The sequence below is a fragment of the Heptranchias perlo genome, chromosome 3, assembly GCF_035084215.1.
Source record: "Heptranchias perlo isolate sHepPer1 chromosome 3, sHepPer1.hap1, whole genome shotgun sequence".
Lineage (NCBI taxonomy): Eukaryota > Metazoa > Chordata > Chondrichthyes > Hexanchiformes > Hexanchidae > Heptranchias > Heptranchias perlo.
This window is the reverse complement of record NC_090327.1, coordinates 117,770,599-117,796,447: the sequence shown is the minus strand read 5'-3', so window position 1 is coordinate 117,796,447 and position 25,849 is coordinate 117,770,599. Positions and strand designations below refer to the sequence as shown.

The window sequence follows — 25,849 nt, the reverse complement described above, 5'->3', positions numbered from 1 at the left end:
ACTTGGATACATTCTGAATGCTTCGCTTTTTATTTATCTGTTTGGCCTTTGCAAGAGGTCAACTAAATATCTGACACCATTTTCTCTTACAAGAATGTTGTTCCTTTAATGGAAATATATTCCCTATACACTGAATCTAAGACCAATATAAAATTAGCTTGGATTATGTGACATAAAAACAGTGTGATGGTTTTGGAGACCCAGTGATCTGAAAAGGCATTCTTTTTTTTACTAGTTTAAATGGAAGGAATTGATGCAAAATGCATCTTTTAAAAAAATATATAACATACATTTTTTGGATAGTATAATTATTATCTCCAGTTTATTTTTTCATTTGGAGATTTTAATACAAAAATTGTCATTTGCTGCATGGTCTTAATTGCATGGTAGCAAAAAAACAATTTGTGACAATTAAAAATGCAACTAGTTTCTTTCTCAATAATCTAAGAATAGATTTAACATCCCTTAAAAGAGTTGTTAAAATGTCTGGTGATATTGTTGGACAGTTATGGGGCAATAATCATTTGTTAACAGATAGTTGTAATTCTCTTAGTAACAGTAATTATATATACAAGTAATTGGCTCTGTTAAGGTGGAATACACATAGTGTATGAATTCTGAACACACCTGGGTATAATGAACATAAATACAATGAACTGAAGCCAACGATCATTGTTTTTTGTGCATTCATGATCCCAAGAAATATTTGATTCAACATGTGAATGCAATGTTAGAGATTGTCACAAATATAGAAATTTGTTTGAATGAGTTTCTATTGATAATTAATATTGAAAGTTTCAACAAATTATTTAGGTATCAGAAATAAAATGGAGGGGGGCAGAATATGTTGCATGTTTTGCTACATTGAGATAAGCAGGTCAACATCGTTCACTCTTTAAGGTTGGGAGGTTCATATTCCCAGAAAATTAAATAACATCCTTCCCTGCCATTTCATTCCCTCTGGTGCCACTTTCTTGTATTCCACTTTAAGTGTGAGCCGCACACTTCTCCCAGTGATGAGCCAACAGGGAGGTGCAATGATATGGTAGTAAATTGGATTCTTCCAGCTGTTGCACCTCCCCTTGAAGATGGAAAGGCCTCATTCTATGTAGCGACTGGGGGGTTGAGAACTGACCCAATCTGGCCAAGTGACCGCTGGGCCTGGGAATTAGGCCCATAACCTTCTGGTTGAGAGCCAAGACATCACTCACTCGAACTACTGTGAAATCTGTAGTGGAAACATTTGGGAACATTAAATTGCAAAACTTCCAAAGATATGTCATTCAGAGTCTTGTACCCTATGTCTGTTGGTGATGACTCTGATTAACATCAGTGCCATATGAGAACTCTTCCAATATTAATCTGAGGTCATGCACAACAGAAAAGGAACTGGGCTCATCATGGAAACTTAATTCTTCCACGACCTTGTAGCTACAATGCAATAAAACCATTTCCCACTATGAAGTAATTTTTTTGCACGACTTCTAATAGAAAGATCGTGTTTATTTTTGAAGATTTTACGTAGATCTGTATTGTGCAATTAATTAATTCTGTATCATTCAAGCACATAGTTCTATTTCTTGCATCTGCTTATTTATAGTAGATGAGAATTTCCAGGACCTAAACATTTGCACCTTTACATAAAATGGGTTTCATTTCATACGCACAATTAGACTTTGCAGATGTAAATTTTTTTTTAAAGGAATTGCAACAAATGCAAACAGTTTAACTTTCAACGAAGAGAAGTATGGACCTTGAAGAACTAACCAGCTAGAAACCTACTTTTCTGTAAGGTTAATAAAGCTGCCTCATTTGACAGAGCTGCAGGGCTGCATTCCTACATAATTCTTTTTCTTTTTTTAAAAAAAGCAATTTATCTGTCAAACCTCCAATGTTCTTGGGGCATGTTTCTGGTCGAGCGTGTTAATAAACCTGCAGGCTGCTCAGCTGGACATTCCCACAGACCAATACTTCACATTTACACGTTTCTTTTTCAATGCGGTAAATTTATTGGCCATTTTGACGCCAAGTTCCAACCCAAATCTGGGCTGATCAGTATTTTTTTTGGGGGAAACAAGATTTTCGCTCCAAGGATAAAAAAGTGCAACTGAAAAAAAAAGGTGCCATCATCAGGTTGGTGAACACATAACTATAATTTTTGTCTTGTTTTGTCTGAGTGTTGGCACTGATTGCCCTCTTGGGTCTCAGCAATAAACAAGCAACTTTGTGCCAAAATGCTTCTCTGCACACTAAAATGGAATCACTTCTATACAAACAATTCCTTATACCTACTTTTGGAAATACTGTGTGGAAGCCAGGAGATCATTGATAGATGCGATGATACGTTTTCATCTGAAGAAATAGCCTGGAAATCATTTGTTTAATAAACGAAGATACCAATTTTACTCACTTATCCATCAAACTCTTAAAGCCTAGGGCGCTCGACCCTACATGTTTCCCCTGGTGATGAGAGGGGTTTTGTAGCCTAAACCAGAGGTGTCCAACCTTTTGTCAGTATGTATCAAGAAGTCTTGGGAGTCACATATAAGGAGCGATTCCCTGATCTGGCACTCACAGTAGTGAGCAGTGCTTCTTGTAGAGAGCACAACTTGAGAAATCGTTGGTATACACCCCATAATTTGCTAGGAGAGGAGATAGGACAAGAAGCCTTGGAAGTTAAATCTGTGACTTTCTAGTGTAGGGGGCAAACATGGTAATCACTAATACTATGGCTTTTTATTTTTTTCCCCCCAAGTGTGTATCTTATTAGAAGAACACCATGAGGGTAATTTTCACCTTCACCACCTGGGCAGTAATCTGGCAGGTTTTATCACTCAAAGGGATGAAAACCGGGCAAGTTCTACAACAGATGTGCGGTCCGATTTGCTCCGCCAGACTACCGCTCAGGCAGTGAAGACGGAAACTTACCTCCATGTGTTTGACTTAGAAATTAATGCAAATCAAACAACTTGCATTCATATAGTGCCTTTAACATAGTAAAAATGCCCCAAGGCACTTCGCAAGTGCATTATCAGACAAAATTTGACACCGAGCAACATAAAGAGGTATTAGGAGAGGTGACCAAAAGCTTGGTCAAAGAGGTAGGTTTTAAGGAGCGACTTAAAGGAGGAGAGAAAGGTAGAGAGGTGGAGAGGTTTAGGGAGGGAATTCCAGAGCTTAGGGCCTGGGCAGCTGAAGACACGTCCGCCAATGGTGGGGCGATGGAAATCGGGGATGCACAAGAGGCCAGAATTGGAGCAGCACAGAGATCTCGGAGGATTGTTGGGCTGGAGGAGGTTACACAGATAGGGAGGGGCGAGCGAAGGCATGGAGAGGTTTGAACACAAGGATGAGAATTTTAAAATCGAGGCGTTGTCAGACTATTATCATGTTCATTATCCATTAAGGATCAGTATCAACTGTTCCTCCAATCCCCAACAGAGTTAGGAATTAAATAGTTAATATACGTAGTGTGTTCTCATCCAAGAGCTGTCAGAAGAGTTGTGGTTGACGCAGTGTTATTTCCATGTCATGCTTTTTGATACTGCTAGTATTTCCATGGAGGTAACTTAAATCATTCTCTCTTAATTTTTCATTAGAGAGCAGTCTAGGCATATCTACAATACAGTGAAAGTTATAGACTTGTATGGACTGAATATTGGCATACCACAAAGCCTTTATAGATAAAGCAGAGCATCTCATTCATGAGCACTATGAACTGCAAAGCAAATTGCACAAAAGATTCCACTTGCTAGAGCCTAGAATTTAAGTAATTCATCTGTTTGCTAATGCAAAATCTCATTAGAAATATTCTTATTGATCGGTTATTAACAACTGCACCAAAAATAATTTTGTTTATGATGATTGGGCGGCTTCACTGATAAAATAACTAGTTAAGCATAGTTGTATTTTGGCACAAAACCATTAATATTTGTTTTATCGTAGCAATACTAGGTGACTTGTATTGTTTGTTGGTTTGTTCATTTGTTTTTACAAGGTCACGGGTCATAGCTAAGAGGGACCAAGGGTCCCAGGCACTTGGATTTGTAGCCATTGTTATATAAACTTTTCTAATTAAAGTGAGTGGTTGTGGTCTGGAATGCACTGCCCGAGGGGGTGGAGGAGGCAGATTCAATCGTGGCTTTCAAAAGGGAATTGGATAAGTACTTGAAGGGAAAAAAAATTGTAGGGTTACGGGGATAGGGCGGGGTAGTGCCCTTGCAGAGAGCCGGCACGGACCCGACGGGCTGAATGGCCTCCTTCCATGCTGTAACCATTCTATGATTCTATAAAAGTGGACGTTTTGGATCTGCGCAACTCATGGCTTCACTGGGTCCCAAAGTCTCTGCCTAGTTATGACCCCTGAATTTGCTGTGGTGGTTCAGTTAGTTAACTGTTTGGGTTTTTGGTGATGGATAACAAACTCATCTCTGCTTCCTCATCATGGAAGCAAGCCTTACAGATAAAAGAAGAAGTGAAAGCTTGGGATAGAATTCCCTCACCTTCCTTTAAAGGAAAAAAAAATTGAGTTTCAGGACAATTCATATGGATTGTATGCTTGGTAGCAAAGAAATGCATAGTGTCTTTATGCATTACAGCACCACCCAACTTCAACTGACTTTTTTTGTCTTTGTCTTTTACTGTACAGATCATGAGTAAATGTGGAAAATATCTATGGGAATAACTTGCTTGAAAAGTAGTTTTTCATCATACAAACTAATACAGTTGTTTGTAATGTGTTTGAAACAGGGCTCTACACTACACTGTTAGCGATTAAATAGTGCATAATTTTATATTGCTTGCCACTGTTGAGATAATAAAAAATGCCATTTGTTCATCACTGAGGGTTTTAAAAGAAAAATGGGCAGTTCTGTGGATTTGGACATTTCACTTTTATTCACATAGGATTCCCAGGCAGCCAGTTAATGAGAATAGTTTAGAGCCCTGTTATATATTGTGGTAGTTGTAGACTGTTGTGTCATAATTGTTCATATTAATGACTGACTGTGCTTGCTTTGTTTATTATGTATGAATTGTTTTTCTTCACGTTTTGATATAATGACTACATCCTTTTCAAATATTTAGCTAATTTTCTTTTCTTTTTTGTACATCTTGTAGTTGCATCTCCAACAAGATTAAAGTTTACTATAGTGTCTCAGGACAGTGTTAAGATTACATGGAAAGCCCCTAGGGGGAGATTTCAGGAATACAGATTAACCGTGACACCAGTTGTAGGTAAGAATTTTTTTTCCTGCTGTTCATAATATTTCGCTTCTTTTTCTTTTAACCAACATGCATTATCTTTGCTTCTATTTGGTCTATTTGAAACTCTTTTAAAAATAACATTACTGACAGATTCTTTTCGTATCGTTAAAGCTTGAATTTATATTTGATGCCATGTTTCTGTATTGCTATAGTGTTCGATTTTTATAGGCACATACTTTTGTTAAAGGGGAGGGAAAGGGAAGTATGAGGTGAGTACTTTGTATTCAAAGAAATATTATCCAGGAGTTAAAAAAAATCATGGGAGCAATTTTAACCTAACCCGCTTGTCGAGATCGGATACATCGCTGATTTTACACCCTGCCTGATTTTACTCTCCGTTGAAGTCAGTATCGGACGGAGTGTAAAACTGGCATTCCACCCGATCCCGTGGGATTCCCGCCCGGTGAGTTAGGTTAAAATTACCCCCAAAGTCCTTTAGTAAATGAGGTATTTGATGGGGAGACACATTTGGTGGGGGGGGAGGGGCGTGGTTATGAACTGAGTGGAAATCCAGAGTTGCCCAACCCTGGGAAAGCAAGCTACCATCTGAGTACACGCGTATAAAGCAGTATCTCTTTCTCTTTAAATAAAAGTTTCCTTGCATTATAAACTTGTATACAATAACCAACAGGAAGTGGCAGTATCGGAAAATAGCCCAATCAGTGGTACTGGAAGACAAATCCCAAGGCCAAAAGGCCTGATGTCATGAAGCTGATTATTGCATAGAATTACATAGAATTTACAGCACAGAAACAGGCCATTCGGCCCAACTGGTCTATGCCGGTGTTTATGCTCCACTTGAGCCTCCTTCCACTTTACTTCATCTCACCCTATCAACGTAACCTTCTATTTCCTTTTACCTCGTGTGCTTATCTAGCTTCCCCTTAAATTCATCTTATGCTATTTGTCTCATCTACTCCTTGTGGTAGCAAGTTCCACATTCTAACCACTCTCTGGGCAAAGAAGTTTTCTCCCGAATTCCCAATTGGATTTATTAGTGACTATCTTATATTTATGGCCCATAGTTTTGGTCACCCCCACAAGTGGAAACATCTTCTCTACATCTACCCTATCAAACCCCTTCATAGTCTTAAAGACCTCTAACAGCCCATCCCTCAGCCTTCTGTTTTCTAGAGAAAAAACCCTGTTCAGTCTTTCCTGATAGGTATAACTTCTCAGTTCTGGTACTATCCTCTTCTTTACACCTTCTCCAGTGCCTCTATATCCTTTTATAATAAGGAGAATAGAACTGTTTGCAGTATTCCAAGTATGGTCTAACCAAAGTTCTATACAAGTTTAACATAACTTCTCTGCTTGTCAATTCTATCCTTCTAGAAATGAACCCCAGTGCTTGGTTTGCATTTTTTATGGCCTTATTAATCTGTGTCGCTACTTTTAGTGATTTGTGAATCTGGACCCTGAGATCCCTTTGCTCCTCCACCCCATTTAGACTCTTATTTTCCGTATTTTCTATATCCCACTCACGTCAAGTTATTGCAGTATATTAATACCACGCATTTGTATGTTCAAATAATAAATGAACGTCGTCGTGACCTCAGCAATACCAGGGTTACTGAGAACATTGGCATTTTCTTCTCAGGGTTAAGAGTTACCCACTGAAAATCAATCATTAACATTACACTTCATGCATGTGGTGCAAATCAGATTGTATCAGTGTGAGGGAAGTTTGGCTGCTATTAACTATAGCAGCCTTGTCAGTTTTGCTCCAGGTAACATAGTTCAATGAAGTGATATATCTTGGTGTTATCTAGTTTACGAGGCAGTAAATGGTTCCCATGTACTGATGAAACAATGAAGCCTCCAGGCTAAGTCATTTCTCAGCATGGGGGAGACAATTTTAATAAGTAAGCTCGGCGACTCGAATGTCTCTGGGTATTATGCCACATTTTTTGTGGTGACATTGTGAATTATTAAACGTTTTAGGAATTTCTCAGTTAGCTTTTCTTTCTCTCTTGTATGGGTATATGAAAATTGTACAGATTTTGAGGTCCAAGTTTTAAGCAAGGGAAGAAGTGAAAATAGATGAAAAAACATTCTGTACTCTCCCATTTTGTAGACGGTGAAATGTATTTTCCAACGCAAATATACCACAAATTTAACTTTATCTGTAAAAAGTGAGTGCCAGTTTGAATAGAAAACCCAATTATTGGAACAACTTCAAAGATACAGACAGAAAACAAAGTGCTCAGCAACTATCATAAACAGTAACACAGTTAATAACTTCAAGATCAGGGCCCCAATTTAAACTCCAGGCGGGTGGGTGGGAAACGCTGTTGACTTCTCAAATTTAAAATGGCGGCCGTGCCTCCAGCTGTCTAGGCCCTAACCTCTGGAATCCCCTCCCTCAACCTCTCCTCCTTTAAGACGCTCCCTAAAGCCTACCTCTTTGACCAAGCTTTTGATCACCTGTCCTAATATCTTCTTATGTGGCTCGGAGTCAAATTTTGTTTGATAATCGTTCCTGTAAAGTGCCTTCACGGGGCATTTCATGGGGACACCTGAAAATGGAATGTTTACCTCCAGGGTGGCCCTCTCCTAATAGGATCAATCTTCATTGCTACACCTATCTATCTATGCTTGGCCTCCCAAAGTCAATCTTTGAAAAGGATCACTGTTTCTCAATCTATTTTCCTTGCATGAAAAAAAGCACAACTTTAAGAGCAGCCAACAGTCTCTTAATAACCCAATAATGGAGCCCCCAACTCCCCTGGTCCTCCCAGTACCTCGTGCGATAAATGCCAAGAGCGCAACAAGAATAAGTTGACCTTGCATTATTTTGCAAGGCTGGCTCTATGGGCCGTAGGGCAAAGCAATACCTGAGGAGGGACTGACCTGTCACATTGTGTTGGGAGCACATTATCACCCCACCCCCCACCCATAGTGCTGCTATTAATGGAAACATAGGAACAGGCGGAGGCCATTCAGCCCCTCAAGCCTGTTCCACCATTCAATAGATCATGGCTGATCTGTATCTCAACTCCATCTACCCGCCTTGGTTCCATAACCCTTAATACCCTTGCCTAACAAAAATCTGTCAATCTCAGCTTTGAAATTTTCAATGGATCCCCAGCCTCAACAGCTTTTTTGGGGACAGAGTTCCAGATTTCCACTACCCTTTGTGTGAAGAAGTGCTTCCAGACATTACACCTGAACGGCCTAGCTCTAATTTAAAGGTTAAACCCCCTTGTTCTGGACTTCCCCACCAGAGGAAATAGCTTCTCTCTATCTACCCTATCAATTCCTTTAATCATCTTAAAACGAGGAGGCACTGACTGAAAGGCAGACAAGAGTGAATCACTCTGAAGCACTCTTGTGGACTTTCTTGTGTCCTCGCTTGACAACAGCATAGGCCTAACAGCCCCTCATTTTCCCACCCGTTTCCTTGCATTTATATAGCACCTTTAACATAGTAAAACGTCCCAAGGCCCTTCACAGAGGCGTTATCAGACAAAATTTGACACCGAGTCACATAAGGAGATATTAGGACAGGTGACAAGAGGTAGGTTTTAAGGAGCGTCTTAAAAGAGGAGAGAGAGGTAGAGAGACGGAGAGGTTTAGGGAGAGAATTCCAGAGCTTAGGGTCTAGGCAGCTGAAGGCACGGCCACCAATGATGGAACGATGAAAATCGGGGTTGCGCAAGAGGTCAGAATTGGAGGAGCGCAGAGTTCCCGGAGGGTTGGAGGAGTTGACAGAGATAGGAAGGGGTGAGGCCATGCAGAGATTTGAACGCAAGGATGAGAATTTTGAAATCGAGGTATTGCCAGACCGGGAGCCAATGTAGGTTGGCTACATTGAGCTCAGGGGCGATGGGTGAATGGGACTTAGTGCGAGTTAGGGTGCTGGCAGCAGAGTTTTGGATGAGCTAAGGTTTACTGAGGGAGGCCGGCCAGGAAGGCTTGGAATAGACAAATCTAGAGGTAACAAAATCATGGACGAGGGTTTCAGCAGCAGATGAGGGGTGGAGAATGTGATTTTGTTGGCAGGAATGAAAAACAATCCTTCATGACAAAAAACCCCTTTAACACTTTTTAAGGAACCAGTGAGCCACATAACCAGTACAAGTGTCAAATTTAGCCCCAGAATGTACAATACTTATGTGAAATGACAAAGCATCGATTCTAAAAAGGCGTTTTTTTTACCATGAGGCCCAGTAGACGCAGATTCACCTCAGTCACTGCTGTAGGTCCATGTGAGAGACACAGAGGGAGGTTTAATTTAAAAAATATATATAAATGCAGAGTTTAACTGCTGGTCAATGTCCCGATGGGCCAACTGAACTCTAGAATTTAGTTTGTCCCTTTAAAAGCTGGGAATTGAAAACCTTCCTTTTTAACCAGCAAAGTAATTGCTCCCTAATACAAAGTCAGATGTTTGTTTAAAAGCTTTTTTTTCATTGTTTTGTCTTGAAATGTAAATGTGGTTTAATAAATTGTTGTAGTTTGTGTGATTGCAGAACAATAGAAACCAATTGGGAGATCTGAGCTGTGTGTCTGCGATTAAAAATTATTATTCATAGCAATATGGTAGAAATATGATAATGAACAAATACTTAATGCGATCATATCACATTCCTATCTGTGCTATTTTAACATAAACATTAACATGTTTAAAATAAATCAATTATCAGAAAAGACAGAGGTCTTTAAAATTATGAAGGGATTCGATAGGTTAGACGTAGAGAAGATGTTTCCACTTGTGGGGGAGACCAGAACCAGGGGTCATAAATATAAGATAGTCACTAATAAATCCAATAAGGAATTCAGGAGAAACGTCTTTACCCAGAGAGTGGTTAGAATGTGGAACTCGCTACCACAAGGAGTAGTTGAGGTGAATAGTATAGATACATTTAAGGGGAAGCTAGATAAACACATGAGGGAGAAAAGAATAGAAGGTTATAGAAGGTATTAGATATAGGAGGTAGTAGAAGAGTGGGCAAGAAGGTGGCAGATGGAATATAATGTGGGGAAATGTGAGATTATTCACTTTGATAGGAAGAAAAGAAAAACAGAATATTTTTTAACTGGTGAGAAACTATTAAATGTTTATGTTCAGAGGGATTGGGGTGTCCTCGTACAAGAAACACAGAAAGTTAACATGCAGGTACAACAAGCAATTAAGAAGGCAAATTAAATGTTGGCCTTTATTGCAAGGGGGTTGGAGTACAAGAGTAAGGAAGTCTTACTACAATTGTACGGGGCTTTGGTGAGACCTCACCTGGAGTACTGCGTACAGTTTTGGTCTCCTTACCTAAGGAAGGATATACTTGCCTCAGAGGGGGTGCAACGAAGGTTCACTAGATTAATTCCTGGGATGAGAGGGTTGTCCTATGAGGAGAGGTTGAGTAAAATGGGCCTATACTCTCTGGAGTTTAGAAGAATGAGATCTCATTGAAACATACAAGATTCTGAGGGGGCTTGACTGGGTAGATGCTGAGAGGCTGTTTCCCCTGGCTGGACAGTCTAGAACTAGGGGTCATAGTCTCAGGATAAGGGGTCAGCCATTTAAGACTGAGATGAGGAGGAATTTATTCACTCAGAGGGTTGTGAATCTTTGGAATTCTCTACCTCAGAGGGCTGTGGATGCTCAGTCACTGAATATATTCAAGGCTGAGATCGCTAGATTTTTGGACTCTAGGGGAATCAAGGGATATGGGGATCGGGCGGGAAAGTGGAGTTGAGGTAGAAGATCAGCCATGATCTTATTGAATAGCGGAGCAGGCTCGAGGGGCCGAATGGCCCACTCCTGCTCCTATTTCCTATGTTCATATGTTATGCTGATGGGGTGAGATGAAGTAAATAGAATGGGAGGAGGCTCGTGTGAAGCAGAAACACCGGCATGGACCTGTTAGGCTAATGGCCTGTTTCTGTGCTTTTGGTAATTTTCTTAATTTCTATATAATTCTATGTAAATAGGTTAATGGATGCATTAAAGAAGTGCAAAGTGGAGTTTGGTACAAATGTGTTAAACATTCATATGAGAACAGCGATGATTATAATTTCTACTCTAATAACCCTGTTTCCTTAGAGCTAAATAGCACATTGATGAGCCTATTTATGTAGAGACTAAGTGTAAATGTAAAATGGAATTGATTTTAAAGCACCCAGATGTTCCTCGGGAGTGAACGAATGTATCCCCCAGTTTATTTAATACAATATCCTGATATGCTTACGTTGCTTCAGGTGGGAACCCCAGGGTGTTTCCTGCTTATTACTTCCTGAGTGGGGGGATTGTTTTCGATTTGGAGACAGTGTGGAAAGTACATTAATTACTTACTCGCTTCCTCATTGTTAAGAATCACATGGAAAATTACCCTTCCTGTTCATTAACTTATAACCTTGTTTGACCTGGAGTAAAATACTCATGTTTCTATTTGATTGTGTGGCTGTGGAAAGCTCTTTGAGTTCTTCATTAATGACACCAGCTCTCAGCAACAAGAGTTAGGCAAAAAACAGACTCTTTACACACTTCCCATCTAATGTTCTTGATTCCTTTTTGGAGAGAGATGATTCCTCAGAGCATCAGAGCATTAAAAGTAGCGACGCAGATTAACAAAGGTATAAAAAGTGCACACAAAGCACTAGGGTTCAATTCTAGAGTAACAGAGTTCAAAAGCAGAGAAGTTATGTAGCAGTAAAATTATGAGGGGCCTAGACAGAGTGGATAGGAAGGACCTATTTCCCTTAGCAGAGAGGTCAATAACCAGGGGGCATAGATTTAAAGTAATTGGTAGAAGGATCAGATGGGAGCTGAGGAAAATTTTTTTCACCCAGAGGGAGGTGGGGATCTGGAACTCACTGCCTGAAAGGGTGGTAGAGGCAGAAACCCTCATCACATTTAAAGAGTACTTGGATATGCACTTGAGGTGCCGTAACCTACAGGGCTACGGACCAAGAGCTGGAAAGTGGGATTAGGCTGGATAGCTCGTTTTCGGCTGGCACGGACATAATGGGCCGAATGGCCTCCTTCTGTGCCGAAAATTTCTATGGCTCTATGAAAAGTCATGTTAAACTTATATAGAACCTTGGTTAGACCACACTTAGAGTACTGTGCACAGTTCTATTCTCCATATTACAAAAAGGATATAGAAGTACTGGAGAAAGTACAAAAAGGTTTACAGGGATGCTACCAGAACTGAGAAGTTATACCTATCATGAAAGATTGATCAGGTTGGGGCTCTTTTCTCTAGAGAAAAAAAGGCTGAGAGAGGACCTTAAGATTATGAAGGGGTTCGATAGGGTAGACGTAGAGAAGATGTTTCCACTTATGGGGGAGATCAAAACTAGGGGTCATAAATATGATGGTCACTAATAAATCCAATAAGGAATTCAGGAGTAACTTCTTTACTCAGAGAGTGGTGGAATGTGGAACTCGCTACCACAAGGAGTGGTTAAGGTGAACAGTATAGATGCATTTAAAGGGAAGCTAGATATGTACATGAGGGAGAAAGGAATAGAAGGATAGGCTGATAGGGTTAGATGAAGCAGGAATGGGAGGAGGCTCCCATGGAGCATAAACACCGGCATAGATTAGTTGGGCCGAATGGCCTGTTTCTGTGCTGTAATATTCTATGTGATTCAATGTTAAATCACTTAACACAAACAAATAGTCTATTAACGTTCTCTGTGTATGCTGCAGCACTGTTTACCCACATCTACATTTTCATCACAATTAGCGAATGAAGGGAAAATATAGCCCTTAAAACCTAGCTGTAGGCCTTCTTCTGGTTAGTGTTTTTCAACTCTTAAAAAATATAATTCTATATTCGGATAACATATTGTTAACCCTAGGAACAGGAGGAGGCCATTCAGCCCCTCGAGCCTGTTTTGTCATTCAATTAGATCATGGCTGATCTGTATCTTAACTCCATCTAGCTCCTTGGTTCCGTAATCCTTAATACCCTTGCCGAGAAAAATCTATCAATCTTAGTTTTGAAATTTTCAATTGACCCTCAGCCACAACAGCTCTTTGGGGGAGAGAGTTCCAGATTTCCACTACCCTTTGTGTGAAGAAGTGTTTCCTGACATCACCCTGAATGGCCTAGCTCTAATTTTAAGGTTATGCCCCCTTGTTCTGGACACCCCCACCAGAGGAAATAGTTTCTACCCTATCAACTCTTTTAATCATCTTAAACATTTCAATTAGATCACCCCTTAATCTTCTAACCAGGTGTTCCTGCTGGCCTTTGGGTTCTATTACGGGTGAGATACAATGACAGCTGATTGTGCCTGTCCCAGTAACAGTATTAGCAACCAGATGCAGTCAGGCTGCAGACAGAAGGCAGGTATATGCTGCTGCAGCAGCTTACCATGTTGACTCAGTTCTAACATTATGGGCCTGTCAGAGGATCAAGCAACACCCTTGTACTTTTTACATCCTCGAACATCCTTGTTTTCAAATCTCTCCATTGGCTCGCCCCCTCCCTATCTCTGTAATCTCCTCCAGCTCTACAATCCTCCGAGATCTCTGCGTTCCTCCAATTCTAACCTCTTGTGCATCCCCGATTTCCATCGCTTCACCATTGGCGGCCGTGCCTTCAGCTGCCTAGGCCTTAAGTTCTGGAATTCCTTCCCTAAACCTCTTCACTTCTCCACCTCTCTCACCTCCTTTAAGACGCTCCTTAAACTTATCTCTTTGGCCACCTGTCCTTTTATCTCCTTATGTGACTTGGTGTCAAATTTTGTTTGATAACGCTCCTGTGAAGCGCCTTGGGATGTTTTACAACGTTAAAGGTGCTATAAATACAACTTGTTTTTGAATGGTGATATATGTTCAATTTTAATAAAAGAATCACATATTAGTATTTCAAATGCTCTGTGCGGGATTAAACTGGTTTTTGGACTGAATATCACCTTTGTGCTTTTATATTGAGTAATATCCATTAAGTAATGCATTCTTCAGTCAATCTCAGAGCAAGAAAGTGCAGCAATTAGAGGGACAGAGAAAGCTTAGGAACAAGTCTCTTCAGGTGAAAAGGTGGACTATCAGTTAGGAGAGCAATGATCTTGTAGCTATGGCTGAATGATTGAAGTAACCCCACAGCCTTAAGATACATACTTTTGGCTATTGAATCCTGAATCACAGGCATTAATAGGCATAGTTAATGGGTTTCGTGATTATTAGCTATGTCCACTCTGCAGGGTTGGGTTCCTGTCTTTCAAGTGGCCATAAAATGCAGTGGTTGGTTATACTTGGCCTTTGTTGTACCCCACCCTCCGGCAATGTCTGTGAGACTGGCCATCTGACAAGAAATTTACCCGCAAGCTACGCTCAATAATTCAAGACTATAATTTAAGGAAGAAGCAGAGGCCATGAGGAAATGCTGTTCATTCATGCTCTGATTACACCTTGTCAGTTTATGGAATTCTACTTGTTAATAGCTGAGTGTTAACAATAACACTATATTCTGGAGTTAACAATAACGCTGTATTCTGGAGTTAACAATAACTCTATATTCTGGAGTTAACAATAATGCTGTATTCTGGAGTTAACAATAACACTATATTCTGGAGTTAACAATAACACTATATTCTGGAGTTAACAATAACACTATATTCTGGAGTTAACAATAACTCTGTATTCTGGAGTTAACAATAATGCTGTATTCTGGAGTTAACAATAACACTATATTCTGGAGTTAACAATAACACTGTATTCTGGAGTTAACAATAATGCTGTATTCTGGAGTTAACAATAACACTATATTCTGGAGTTAACAATAACTCTATATTCTGGAGTTAACAATAACGCTGTATTCTGGAGTTAACAATAACACTATATTCTGGAGTTAACAATAACACTATATTCTGGAGTTAACAATAACACTATATTCTGGAGTTAACAATAACGCTGTATTCTGGAGTTAACAATAACACTATATTCTGGAGTTAACAATAACACTATATTCTGGAGTTAACAATAACTCTATATTCTGGAGTTAACAATAACGCTGTATTCTGGAGTTAACAATAACACTATATTCTGGAGTTAACAATAACACTATATTCTGGAGTTAACAATAACACTATATTCTGGAGTTAACAATAACGCTGTATTCTGGAGTTAACAATAACACTATATTCTGGAGTTAACAATAACACTGTATTCTGGAGTTAACAATAATGCTGTATTCTGGAGTTAACAATAACACTATATTCTGGAGTTAACAATAACTCTATATTCTGGAGTTAACAATAACGCTGTATTCTGGAGTTAACAATAACACTATATTCTGGAGTTAACAATAACACTATATTCTGGAGTTAACAATAACACTATATTCTGGAGTTAACAATAACTCTATATTCTGGAGTTAACAATAACACTGTATTCTGGAGTTAACAATAACACTATATTCTGGAGTTAACAATAACTCTATATTCTGGAGTTAACAATAATGCTGTATTCTGGAGTTAACAATAACACTATATTCTGGAGTTAACAATAACACTATATTCTGGAGTTAACAATAACACTATATTCTGGAGTTAACAATAACTCTATATTCTGGAGTTAACAATAACACTGTATTCTGGAGTTAACAATAACACTATATTCTGGAGTTAACAATAACTCTATATTCTGGAGTTAACAATAATGCTGTATTCTGGAGTTAACAATAACACTATATTCTGGAGTTAACAATAATGCTGTATTCTGGAGTTAACAATAACACTATATTCTGGAGTTAACAATAACACTATATTCTGGAGTTAACAATAATGCTGTATTCTGGAGTTAACAATAACACTATATTCTGGAGTTAACAATAACGCTGTATTCTGGAGTTAACAATAACACTATATTCTGGAGTTAACAATAACACTGTATTCTGGAGTTAACAATAATGCTGTATTCTGGAGTTAACAATAACACTATATTCTGGAGTTAACAATAACTCTATATTCTGGAGTTAACAATAACGCTGTATTCTGGAGTTAACAATAACACTATATTCTGGAGTTAACAATAACACTATATTCTGGAGTTAACAATAACTCTATATTCTGGAGTTAACAATAACACTGTATTCTGGAGTTAACAATAACACTATATTCTGGAGTTAACAATAACTCTATATTCTGGAGTTAACAATAACACTATATTCTGGAGTTAACAATAATTCTGTATTCTGGAGTTAACAATAACACTATATTTTGGAGTTAACAATAACTCTATATTCTGGAGTTAACAATAACACTATATTCTGGAGTTAACAATAATGCTGTATTCTGGAGTTAACAATAACACTATATTCTGGAGTTAACAATAACACTATATTCTGGAGTTAACAATAATGCTGTATTCTGGAGTTAACAATAACACTATATTCTGGAGTTAACAATAACGCTGTATTCTGGAGTTAACAATAACGCTGTATTCTGGAGTTAACAATAACACTATATTCTGGAGTTAACAATAACACTGTATTCTGGAGTTAACAATAATGCTGTATTCTGGAGTTAACAATAACACTATATTCTGGAGTTAACAATAACTCTATATTCTGGAGTTAACAATAACGCTGTATTCTGGAGTTAACAATAACACTATATTCCGGAGTTAACAATAATGCTGTATTCTGGAGTTAACAATAACACTATATTCTGGAGTTAACAATAACGCTGTATTCTGGAGTTAACAATAATGCTGTATTCTGGAGTTAACAATAACGCTGTATTCTGGAGTTAACAATAACGCTGTATTCTGGAGTTAACAATAATGCTGTATTCTGGAGTTAACAATAACTCTATATTCTGGAGTTAACAATAACGCTGTATTCTGGAGTTAACAATAACACTATATTCTGGAGTTAACAATAACACTATATTCTGGAGTTAACAATAACACTATATTCTGGAGTTAACAATAACGCTGTATTCTGGAGTTAACAATAACACTATATTCTGGAGTTAACAATAACACTGTATTCTGGAGTTAACAATAATGCTGTATTCTGGAGTTAACAATAACACTATATTCTGGAGTTAACAATAACTCTATATTCTGGAGTTAACAATAACGCTGTATTCTGGAGTTAACAATAACACTATATTCTGGAGTTAACAATAACACTATATTCTGGAGTTAACAATAATGCTGTATTCTGGAGTTAACAATAACACTATATTCTGGAGTTAACAATAACACTATATTCTGGAGTTAACAATAACTCTATATTCTGGAGTTAACAATAACACTGTATTCTGGAGTTAACAATAACACTATATTCTGGAGTTAACAATAACTCTATATTCTGGAGTTAACAATAATGCTGTATTCTGGAGTTAACAATAACACTATATTCTGGAGTTAACAATAATGCTGTATTCTGGAGTTAACAATAACACTATATTCTGGAGTTAACAATAACACTATATTCTGGAGTTAACAATAATGCTGTATTCTGGAGTTAACAATAACACTATATTGTGGAGTTAACAATAACGCTGTATTCTGGAGTTAACAATAACGCTGTATTCTGGAGTTAACAATAACACTATATTCTGGAGTTAACAATAACACTGTATTCTGGAGTTAACAATAATGCTGTATTCTGGAGTTAACAATAACACTATATTCTGGAGTTAACAATAACTCTATATTCTGGAGTTAACAATAACGCTGTATTCTGGAGTTAACAATAACACTATATTCTGGAGTTAACAATAATGCTGTATTCTGGAGTTAACAATAACACTATATTCTGGAGTTAACAATAACGCTGTATTCTGGAGTTAACAATAACGCTGTATTCTGGAGTTAACAATAACGCTGTATTCTGGAGTTAACAATAACGCTGTATTCTGGAGTTAACAATAATGCTGTATTCTGGAGTTAACAATAACACTATATTCTGGAGTTAACAATAACGCTGTATTCTGGAGTTAACAATAACGCTGTATTCTGGAGTTAACAATAACGCTGTATTCTGGAGTTAACAGTGATACTATAACAAAAGCAAAATACTGCAGATGCTGGAAATCTGAAATAAAAACAGAAAATGCTGGAAACACTCAGCAGGTCAGGCAGCATCTGGGGAGAGAAACAGAGTTAACGTTTCAGGTTGGTGATCTTTTGTCAGAACTGGAAGAAGTTAGAGATGTAACAGTTTTTAAGTAAGAACAGAGCCAGGCAAAGAAGGGCGGGGGAGGGGAGAAAAGAACAAAAGGGAAGGTCTTTGATAGGGTGGATTTGATAGGAGTGATTTAAATGACAAAAGGGATGACGGTGCAAGGGAGAAGGAGGTGGTAAGGGGACAAGCAAAGAAACAATAGATGGGTCTAGAGGAGATGTGAAAGGCAACAGCAGAACCATTAGCAGCACCTGCTGTCCGAAATATGGGAGCAGTGGTTATGATCTGAAGTTTTTAAACCTCAACGTTGAGTATGGAAGGTTGTAAAGTGCTTAACCAAAAGATGAGGTGCTGTTCCCTTGAGCTTCCGTTGAGCTTCATTGGAACAGTGTAGGAGGCCAAGGACAGAGAGGTCAGAGTGGGAGTGGGAGGAAGAATGTTGGGCAAGGGTATTAAGGGTTATTGACCATGGAGATGGAGTTGAGGTGCAGATCAGCCATGATCTAGGTACATAGGAAGGACCATAGTACGAAGAGACCTTTGAGCGAGCCTGTTCCGCCATTCATTTGACCTTTGAGCAATTTGTATTGATGAGTGTTACTGCGGCGTTGTGCTTTATTTTTTCTTTACAAGTTCTGTGGTCTTTTCAATAACAGGTGGCAAAACACAGAAATTAAACTTACTGAAGAGTGAGACGGCAGCAGTGGTAGAGGGCCTTCTCCCCAACCAGGAATACATGGTGCAGCTATTTGCGATCAACAGCAACAACAAAGAGAGTTCACCGGCTCAGGGGCGATTCACAAGTAAGCATCTTACGGGATACTTATGAAACGCAGGGGTGTTTCGTATTTTTGTAAGGGGGGCTGGGGGGGGGCAGTGGGGAATGATTCTATCCAAACAACTTCATGAATAAGCTATTGAAACTACATGGTATTAAAAATCTTAGGGCATCATAAATCTCTTCTATTATGCGTGACTATTCCAATGCCCTCCTGGCCGGCCTCCCACCCTCTGTGAACATGAGCTCATCCAAAACTCTGTTGTCCCTATCCTGACTCGCACCAATTCCCGTTCACCCATCACTCCCTTGTGTTCGCTGACCTACATTGGCTCCTGGTCTGGTAATGCCTCAATTTTAAAATTCTCATCCTTGTGTTCAAATCCCTGACTGGACTTTATTACACAGGCAACTTTCTTTACTTCCCACAGCGATTGGAAGTTCCAGCAAGTGGTGAACTATTTTCTCTGGGGAACTTTTGTTGGAATTTCACAAACAATCCCTTATCGAACAAGGCATTTTCCATCAATATGGGTCCAGCCATCTGCTCCCAACATGTTCTGGTGAATGTCTTTGTCAGAAAAGGATTTTGTGTGAAAGTTTAAAAACATTTCCTGGACAGAAAATAGATAATCAGGGAAATAAAATAAAAAATATTTTACGCACTAATATCATCTAAACACAGTAAGCTTCCAGAACAAGCATAATGCCAAACATAATACTGGTTGGACATTAAATTGTTGGACATCACCCAAGTGCTATAACCAGACTCAAGCTCACTGGAGGGAAGGTGAACGTGAAAAATTTAATGACTTCACACAGAGGGGTTGTGAATGTGTCAACTAGACTGGGCAGGGAAACAGTGGACGCAGACAGTGTTGGCAAATTCAAGAGGGAGCTGGATTGTTTTTTTTTGGCATGGGAACCAATTACAAACATATGAATTAAGAGCAGGAGTAGGCCATTCGGCCCCTCGAGCCTGCTCTGCCATTTGATAAGGTCATAGCTGATCTGATTGCGACCTCCACCCTACTTTCTCATCTACCTACTATAACCTTTGACTCCCTTGTTAATTGAGGGGTGCAAGAGACAGAAGTGTAGAAATGACTGTTAGCGATATTAAATGACCATTTAACTCACTTACACTAAATCTGAGTGTCAGCTGTGGCTCATTGGGTAGTACTCTTGCCTCTGACATCAGAAGGTTGTGGGTTTAAGTCTCACTCCAGAGACTTGAGCATATAATCCAGGCTGGTACTTGAGTGCTGCACTGTTGGATGTGCTGTCTTTCAGATGAGACATTCAGCCGAGGTCCTGTCTGCCCTCTCAGGTGGCTGTAAAAGATTCCGTGGCACTATTTTGAAGAAGAGCAGGGGAGTTCTCCCCAGTGTGCTGAGCCAATATTTATCCCTCAAAAAAACATCACTGAAATAGACTATCTGGTCATTCATCACATTGCTGTTTGTGAGACCTTGCGCGCAAGTTGGCTGCCGCATTTCCCTACATTACAATAGCGACTACACTTCAAAAGTACTTCATTGGCTGTGAAGGGCTTTGGGATGCCCTGAGGTCGTGAAAGGTGCTGTATAAATGTAAGAACATAAGAACATAAGAAATAGGAGCAGGAGTAGGCCAATCGGCCCCTCGAGCCTGCTCCACCATTCAATAAGATCATGGCTGATCTGATCCTAATCTCAAATCTAAATTCATGTCCAATTTCCTGCCTGCTCCCCGTAACCCCTAATTCCCTTTACTTCTAGGAAACTGTCGATTTCTGTTTATGTAAGTTCTTTATTAGAACATAGTGAAAAATGTTTGCAGAATGCGGGCCATTTTCTGGCAATGCACTGAAAATCTCAGCTGCATTGCCTGGGATGTTCTGTCCATTGATTTCAGTGGGCAGAGAATTGCGGGTCAGTGCGGCGGAGGTGGGTGAGGCTTCTCACCAGCAGCGTGCACTCCGAACATTTATGCTAGCATGTTCACAATCAACCTCTGTAGAGGCCCAAGTAAGAGTTGGAAGCAGCGAGCAAGGATATTGGCATCTTTTGTCTAAAATATGCTACTTGATTTTATAACTTGGTAGAAATTAAAAATAAATTTTAGTCTGATTGCAAGAATAATCATTGTATTTGTGGTGCTGTAACATTTGTACTTGTTGATAAGGCTTGTTGAAAGTGGCAGCACTAGACTGTTTAAAAAAAGCATACAGGATCCTGTGCTTTATAAATAGAGGCATATAGTACAAAAGCAAGGAAGTTATGCTAAACCTTTATAAATCACTAGTTGGGCCTCAGCTGGAGAATTCTGGGCACCACACTTTAGGAAGGATGTCAATGCCTTGGAGAGGGTGCAAAGCAAATTTACTAGAATGATACCAGGGATGAGGGACTTCAGTTATGTGGAGAGACTGGAGAAGCTGGGCCTGTTCTCCTTAGAGCAGAGAAGGTTAAGGTGAGGTGTTCAAAATTATGAGGGGTTTTGATAAAGTAGATGGGAGAAACTGTTTCCACTGGCAGGAGGCTCGGCAACCAGAGAACACAGATTTAAGATAATTGGCAAAAGAACCAGAGGGGAGATGAGGAGAATTTTTTTTACGCAGCGAGTTGTTATGATCTGGAATGCACTGCCTGAAAGGGTGGTGGAAGCAGATTCAATAATAACTTTCAAAAGGGAATTGGATAGAAAAGGAAAAAAATTGCAGGGCTATGGGGAATAAACAGCACGAGTCGGACTAATTAGATAGCTCTTTCAAAGAGCCGGCACAGGCACGAGGGGACGAATGGCCTCCTTCTGTGCTGTATGATGATTCTATGATGATGAAACCAAATTAAGTTGCTAAAATGATTTTTTTTCTACTGTGCAGTGAAGGCTTCGCGGAGCAGAGGCAGACCAGGCTCATCCCATGTACCAAAACACAAAAAGGAATCGGACTCCCGCGGCAGAGATAAAGCAACTGATGGATCTCCTGAAGAAGGTACGGTTCCTTACAGAGTTGAATTTAAATGAAACACTTAACAGGCAACTCTTCGTCAATTTAAACTAAAAAAAGTTTGCGCTTTTTTTTCCTGATACGCAACGAAAGAACAGAGAAGGAATAATAATAATAATTCATCCCGCTGTCAGAATAGTTATACACAGTTACAGCATGGATGATAGTGACACACAGGAGATACCCTCAACATGCTGTATTCATTCAAAGGATTGAATGCTCGCACGGCTCTGTCCCGGGGAGAGAGCGGTTTCTCTGGGATTGAATGCTCGCACGGCTCTGTCCCGGGGAGAGAGCGGTTTCTCTGGGATTGAATGTTCGCACGGCTCTGTCCCAGGGATAGAGCGGTTTCTCTGGGATTGAATGCTCGCACGGCTCTGTCCCGGGGAGAGAGCGGTTTCTCTGGGATTGAATGCTCGCACGGCTCTGTCCCGGGGATAGAGCGGTTTCTCTGGGATTGAATGTTCGCACGGCTCTGTCCCAGGGATAGAGCGGTTTCTCTGGGATTGAATGCTCGCACGGCTCTGTCCCGGGGAGAGAGCGGTTTCTCTGGGATTGAATGCTCGCACGGCTCTGTCCCGGGGATAGAGCGGTTTCTCTGGGATTGAATGTTCGCACGGCTCTGTCCCAGGGATAGAGCGGTTTCTCTGGGATTGAATGCTCGCAGGGCTCTGTCCCAGGGAGAGAGCGGTTTCTCTGGGATTGAATGCTCGCACGGCTCTGTCCCGGGGAGAGAGCGGTTTCTCTGGGATTGAATGCTCGCACGGCTCTGTCCCGGGGATAGAGCGGTTTCTCTGGGATTGAATGCTCGCACGGCTCTGTCCCAGGGATAGAGCGGTTTCTCTGGGATTGAATGTTCGCACGGCTCTGTCCCGGGGATAGAGCGGTTTCTCTGGGATTGAATGTTCGCACGGCTCTGTCCCGGGGATAGAGCGGTTTCTCTGGGATTGAATGCTCGCACGGCTCTGTCCCAGGGATAGAGCGGTTTCTCTGGGATTGAATGCTCGCACGGCTCTGTCCCAGGGAGAGAGCGGTTTCTCTGGGATTGAATGCTCGCACGGCTCTGTCCCGGGGATAGAGCGGTTTCTCTGGGATTGAATGCTCGCACGGCTCTGTCCCGGGGATAGAGCGGTTTCTCTGGGATTGAATGGTCGCACGGCTCTGTCCCAGGGATAGAGCGGTTTCTCTGGGATTGAATGCTCGCACGGCTCTGTCCCAGGGAGAGAGCGGTTTCTCTGGGATTGAATGCTCGCACGGCTCTGTCCCAGGGAGAGAGCGGTTTCTCTGGGATTGAATGCTCGCACGGCTCTGTCCCGGGGATAGAGCGGTTTCTCTGGGATTGAATGTTCGCACGGCTCTGTCCCGGGGATAGAGCGGTTTCTCTGGGATTGAATGCTCGCACGGCTCGGTCCCAGGGATAGAGCGGTTTCTCTGGGATTGAATGCTCGCACGGCTCTGTCCCGGGATAGAGCGGTTTCTCTGGGATTGAATGCTCGCACGGCTCTGTCCCAGGGATTGAGCGGTTTCTCTGGGATTGAATGCTCGCACGGCTCTGTCCCAGGGATAGAGCGGTTTCTCTGGGATTGAATGGTCGCACGGCTCTGTCCTGGGATAGAGCGGTTTCTCTGGGATTGAATGCTCGCACGGCTCTGTCCCGGGGAGAGAGCGGTTTCTCTGGGATTGAATGTTCGCACGGCTCTGTCCCAGGGATAGAGCGGTTTCTCTGGGATTGAATGCTCGCACGGCTCTGTCCCGGGGAGAGAGCGGTTTCTCTGGGATTGAATGCTCGCACGGCTCTGTCCCGGGGATAGAGCGGTTTCTCTGGGATTGAATGCTCGCACGGCTCTGTCCCAGGGATAGAGCGGTTTCTCTGGGATTGAATGCTCGCACGGCTCTGTCCCGGGGAGAGAGCGGTTTCTCTGGGATTGAATGTTCGCACGGCTCTGTCCCAGGGATAGAGCGGTTTCTCTGGGATTGAATGCTCGCACGGCTCTGTCCCGGGGATAGAGCGGTTTCTCTGGGATTGAATGCTCGCACGGCTCTATCCCAGGGATAGAGCGGTTTCTCTGGGATTGAATGTTCGCACGGCTCTGTCCCGGGGATAGAGCGGTTTCTCTGGGATTGAATGCTCGCACGGCTCTATCCCAGGGATAGAGCGGTTTCTCTGGGATTGAATGTTCGCACGGCTCTGTCCCGGGGATAGAGCGGTTTCTCTGGGATTGAATGTTCGCACGGCTCTGTCCCGGGGATAGAGCGGTTTCTCTGGGATTGAATGTTCGCACGGATCTGTCCAGGGGATAGAGCGGTTTCTCTGGGATTGAATGCTCGCACGGCTCTGTCCCAGGGATTGAGCGGTTTCTCTGGGATTGAATGCTCGCACGGCTCTGTCCCGGGGAGAGAGCGGTTTCTCTGGGATTGAATGCTCGCACGGCTCTGTCCCGGGGATAGAGCGGTTTCTCTGGGATTGAATGCTCGCACGGCTCTGTCCCGGGGAGAGAGCGGTTTCTCTGGGATTGAATGTTCGCACGGCTCTGTCCCAGGGATAGAGCGGTTTCTCTGGGATTGAATGCTCGCACGGCTCTGTCCCGGGGATAGAGCGGTTTCTCTGGGATTGAATGTTCGCACGGCTCTGTCCCGGGGATAGAGCGGTTTCTCTGGGATTGAATGCTCGCACGGCTCTGTCCCAGGGAGAGAGCGGTTTCTCTGGGATTGAATGCTCGCACGGCTCTGTCCCAGGGAGAGAGCGGTTTCTCTGGGATTGAATGCTCGCACGGCTCTGTCCCGGGGATAGAGCGGTTTCTCTGGGATTGAATGCTCGCACGGCTCTGTCCCAGGGATAGAGCGGTTTCTCTGGGATTGAATGTTCGCACGGCTCTCTCCCGGGGATAGAGCGGTTTCTCTGGGATTGAATGCTCGCACGGCTCTGTCCCAGGGATAGAGCGGTTTCTCTGGGATTGAATGTTCGCACGGCTCTGTCCCGGGATAGAGCGGTTTCTCTGGGATTGAATGCTCGCACGGCTCTGTCCCAGGGGTTGAGCGGTTTCTCTGGGATTGAATGCTCGCACGGCTCTGTCCCAGGGATAGAGCGGTTTCTCTGGGATTGAATGCTCGCACGGCTCTGTCCTGGGATAGAGCGGTTTCTCTGGGATTGAATGCTCGCACGGCTCTGTCCCGGGGAGAGAGCGGTTTCTCTGGGATTGAATGTTCGCACGGCTCTGTCCCAGGGATAGAGCGGTTTCTCTGGGATTGAATGCTCGCACGGCTCTGTCCCGGGGAGAGAGCGGTTTCTCTGGGATTGAATGTTCGCACGGCTCTTTCCCGGGGAGAGAGCGGTTTCTCTGGGATTGAATGCTCGCACGGCTCTGTCCCGGGGAGAGAGCGGTTTCTCTGGGATTGAATGCTCGCACGGCTCTGTCCCGGGGAGAGAGCGGTTTCTCTGGGATTGAATGCTCGCACGGCTCTGTCCCGGGGATAGAGCGGTTTCTCTGGGATTGAATGCTCGCACGGCTCTGTCCCGGGGATAGAGCGGTTTCTCTGGGATTGAATGCTCGCACGGCTCTGTCCCAGGGATAGAGCGGTTTCTCTGGGATTGATTGATCGCACGGCTCTGTCCCAGGGATAGAGCGGTTTCTCTGGGATTGAATGCTCGCACGGCTCTGTCCCGGGGATAGAGCGGTTTCTCTGGGATTCAATGTTCGCACGGCTCTGTCCCAGGGATAG

At 41.8% G+C, this 25,849-nt stretch overlaps 1 protein-coding gene across 8 annotated transcripts in view; it reads left to right on the top strand.

The window, feature by feature from the left end:
• The window catches only part of col14a1a (collagen, type XIV, alpha 1a), a 244,686-nt gene that overhangs the window by 6,915 nt on the left and 211,922 nt on the right, over nucleotides 1-25,849 (top strand). For all 8 annotated transcript variants that reach the window (XR_010962201.1, XR_010962202.1, XM_067981666.1 and 5 more), the window contains exons 3-5: nucleotides 5,119-5,235; nucleotides 19,016-19,162; nucleotides 22,004-22,114. Coding sequence is in view for 6 of the 8 variants with exons in the window: in XM_067981666.1 (XP_067837767.1) it covers nucleotides 5,119-5,235; nucleotides 19,016-19,162; nucleotides 22,004-22,114 (375 nt within the window). In the remaining 2 variants the exon portion in view is untranslated. The remainder of the gene's footprint in view (nucleotides 1-5,118; nucleotides 5,236-19,015; nucleotides 19,163-22,003; nucleotides 22,115-25,849) is intronic.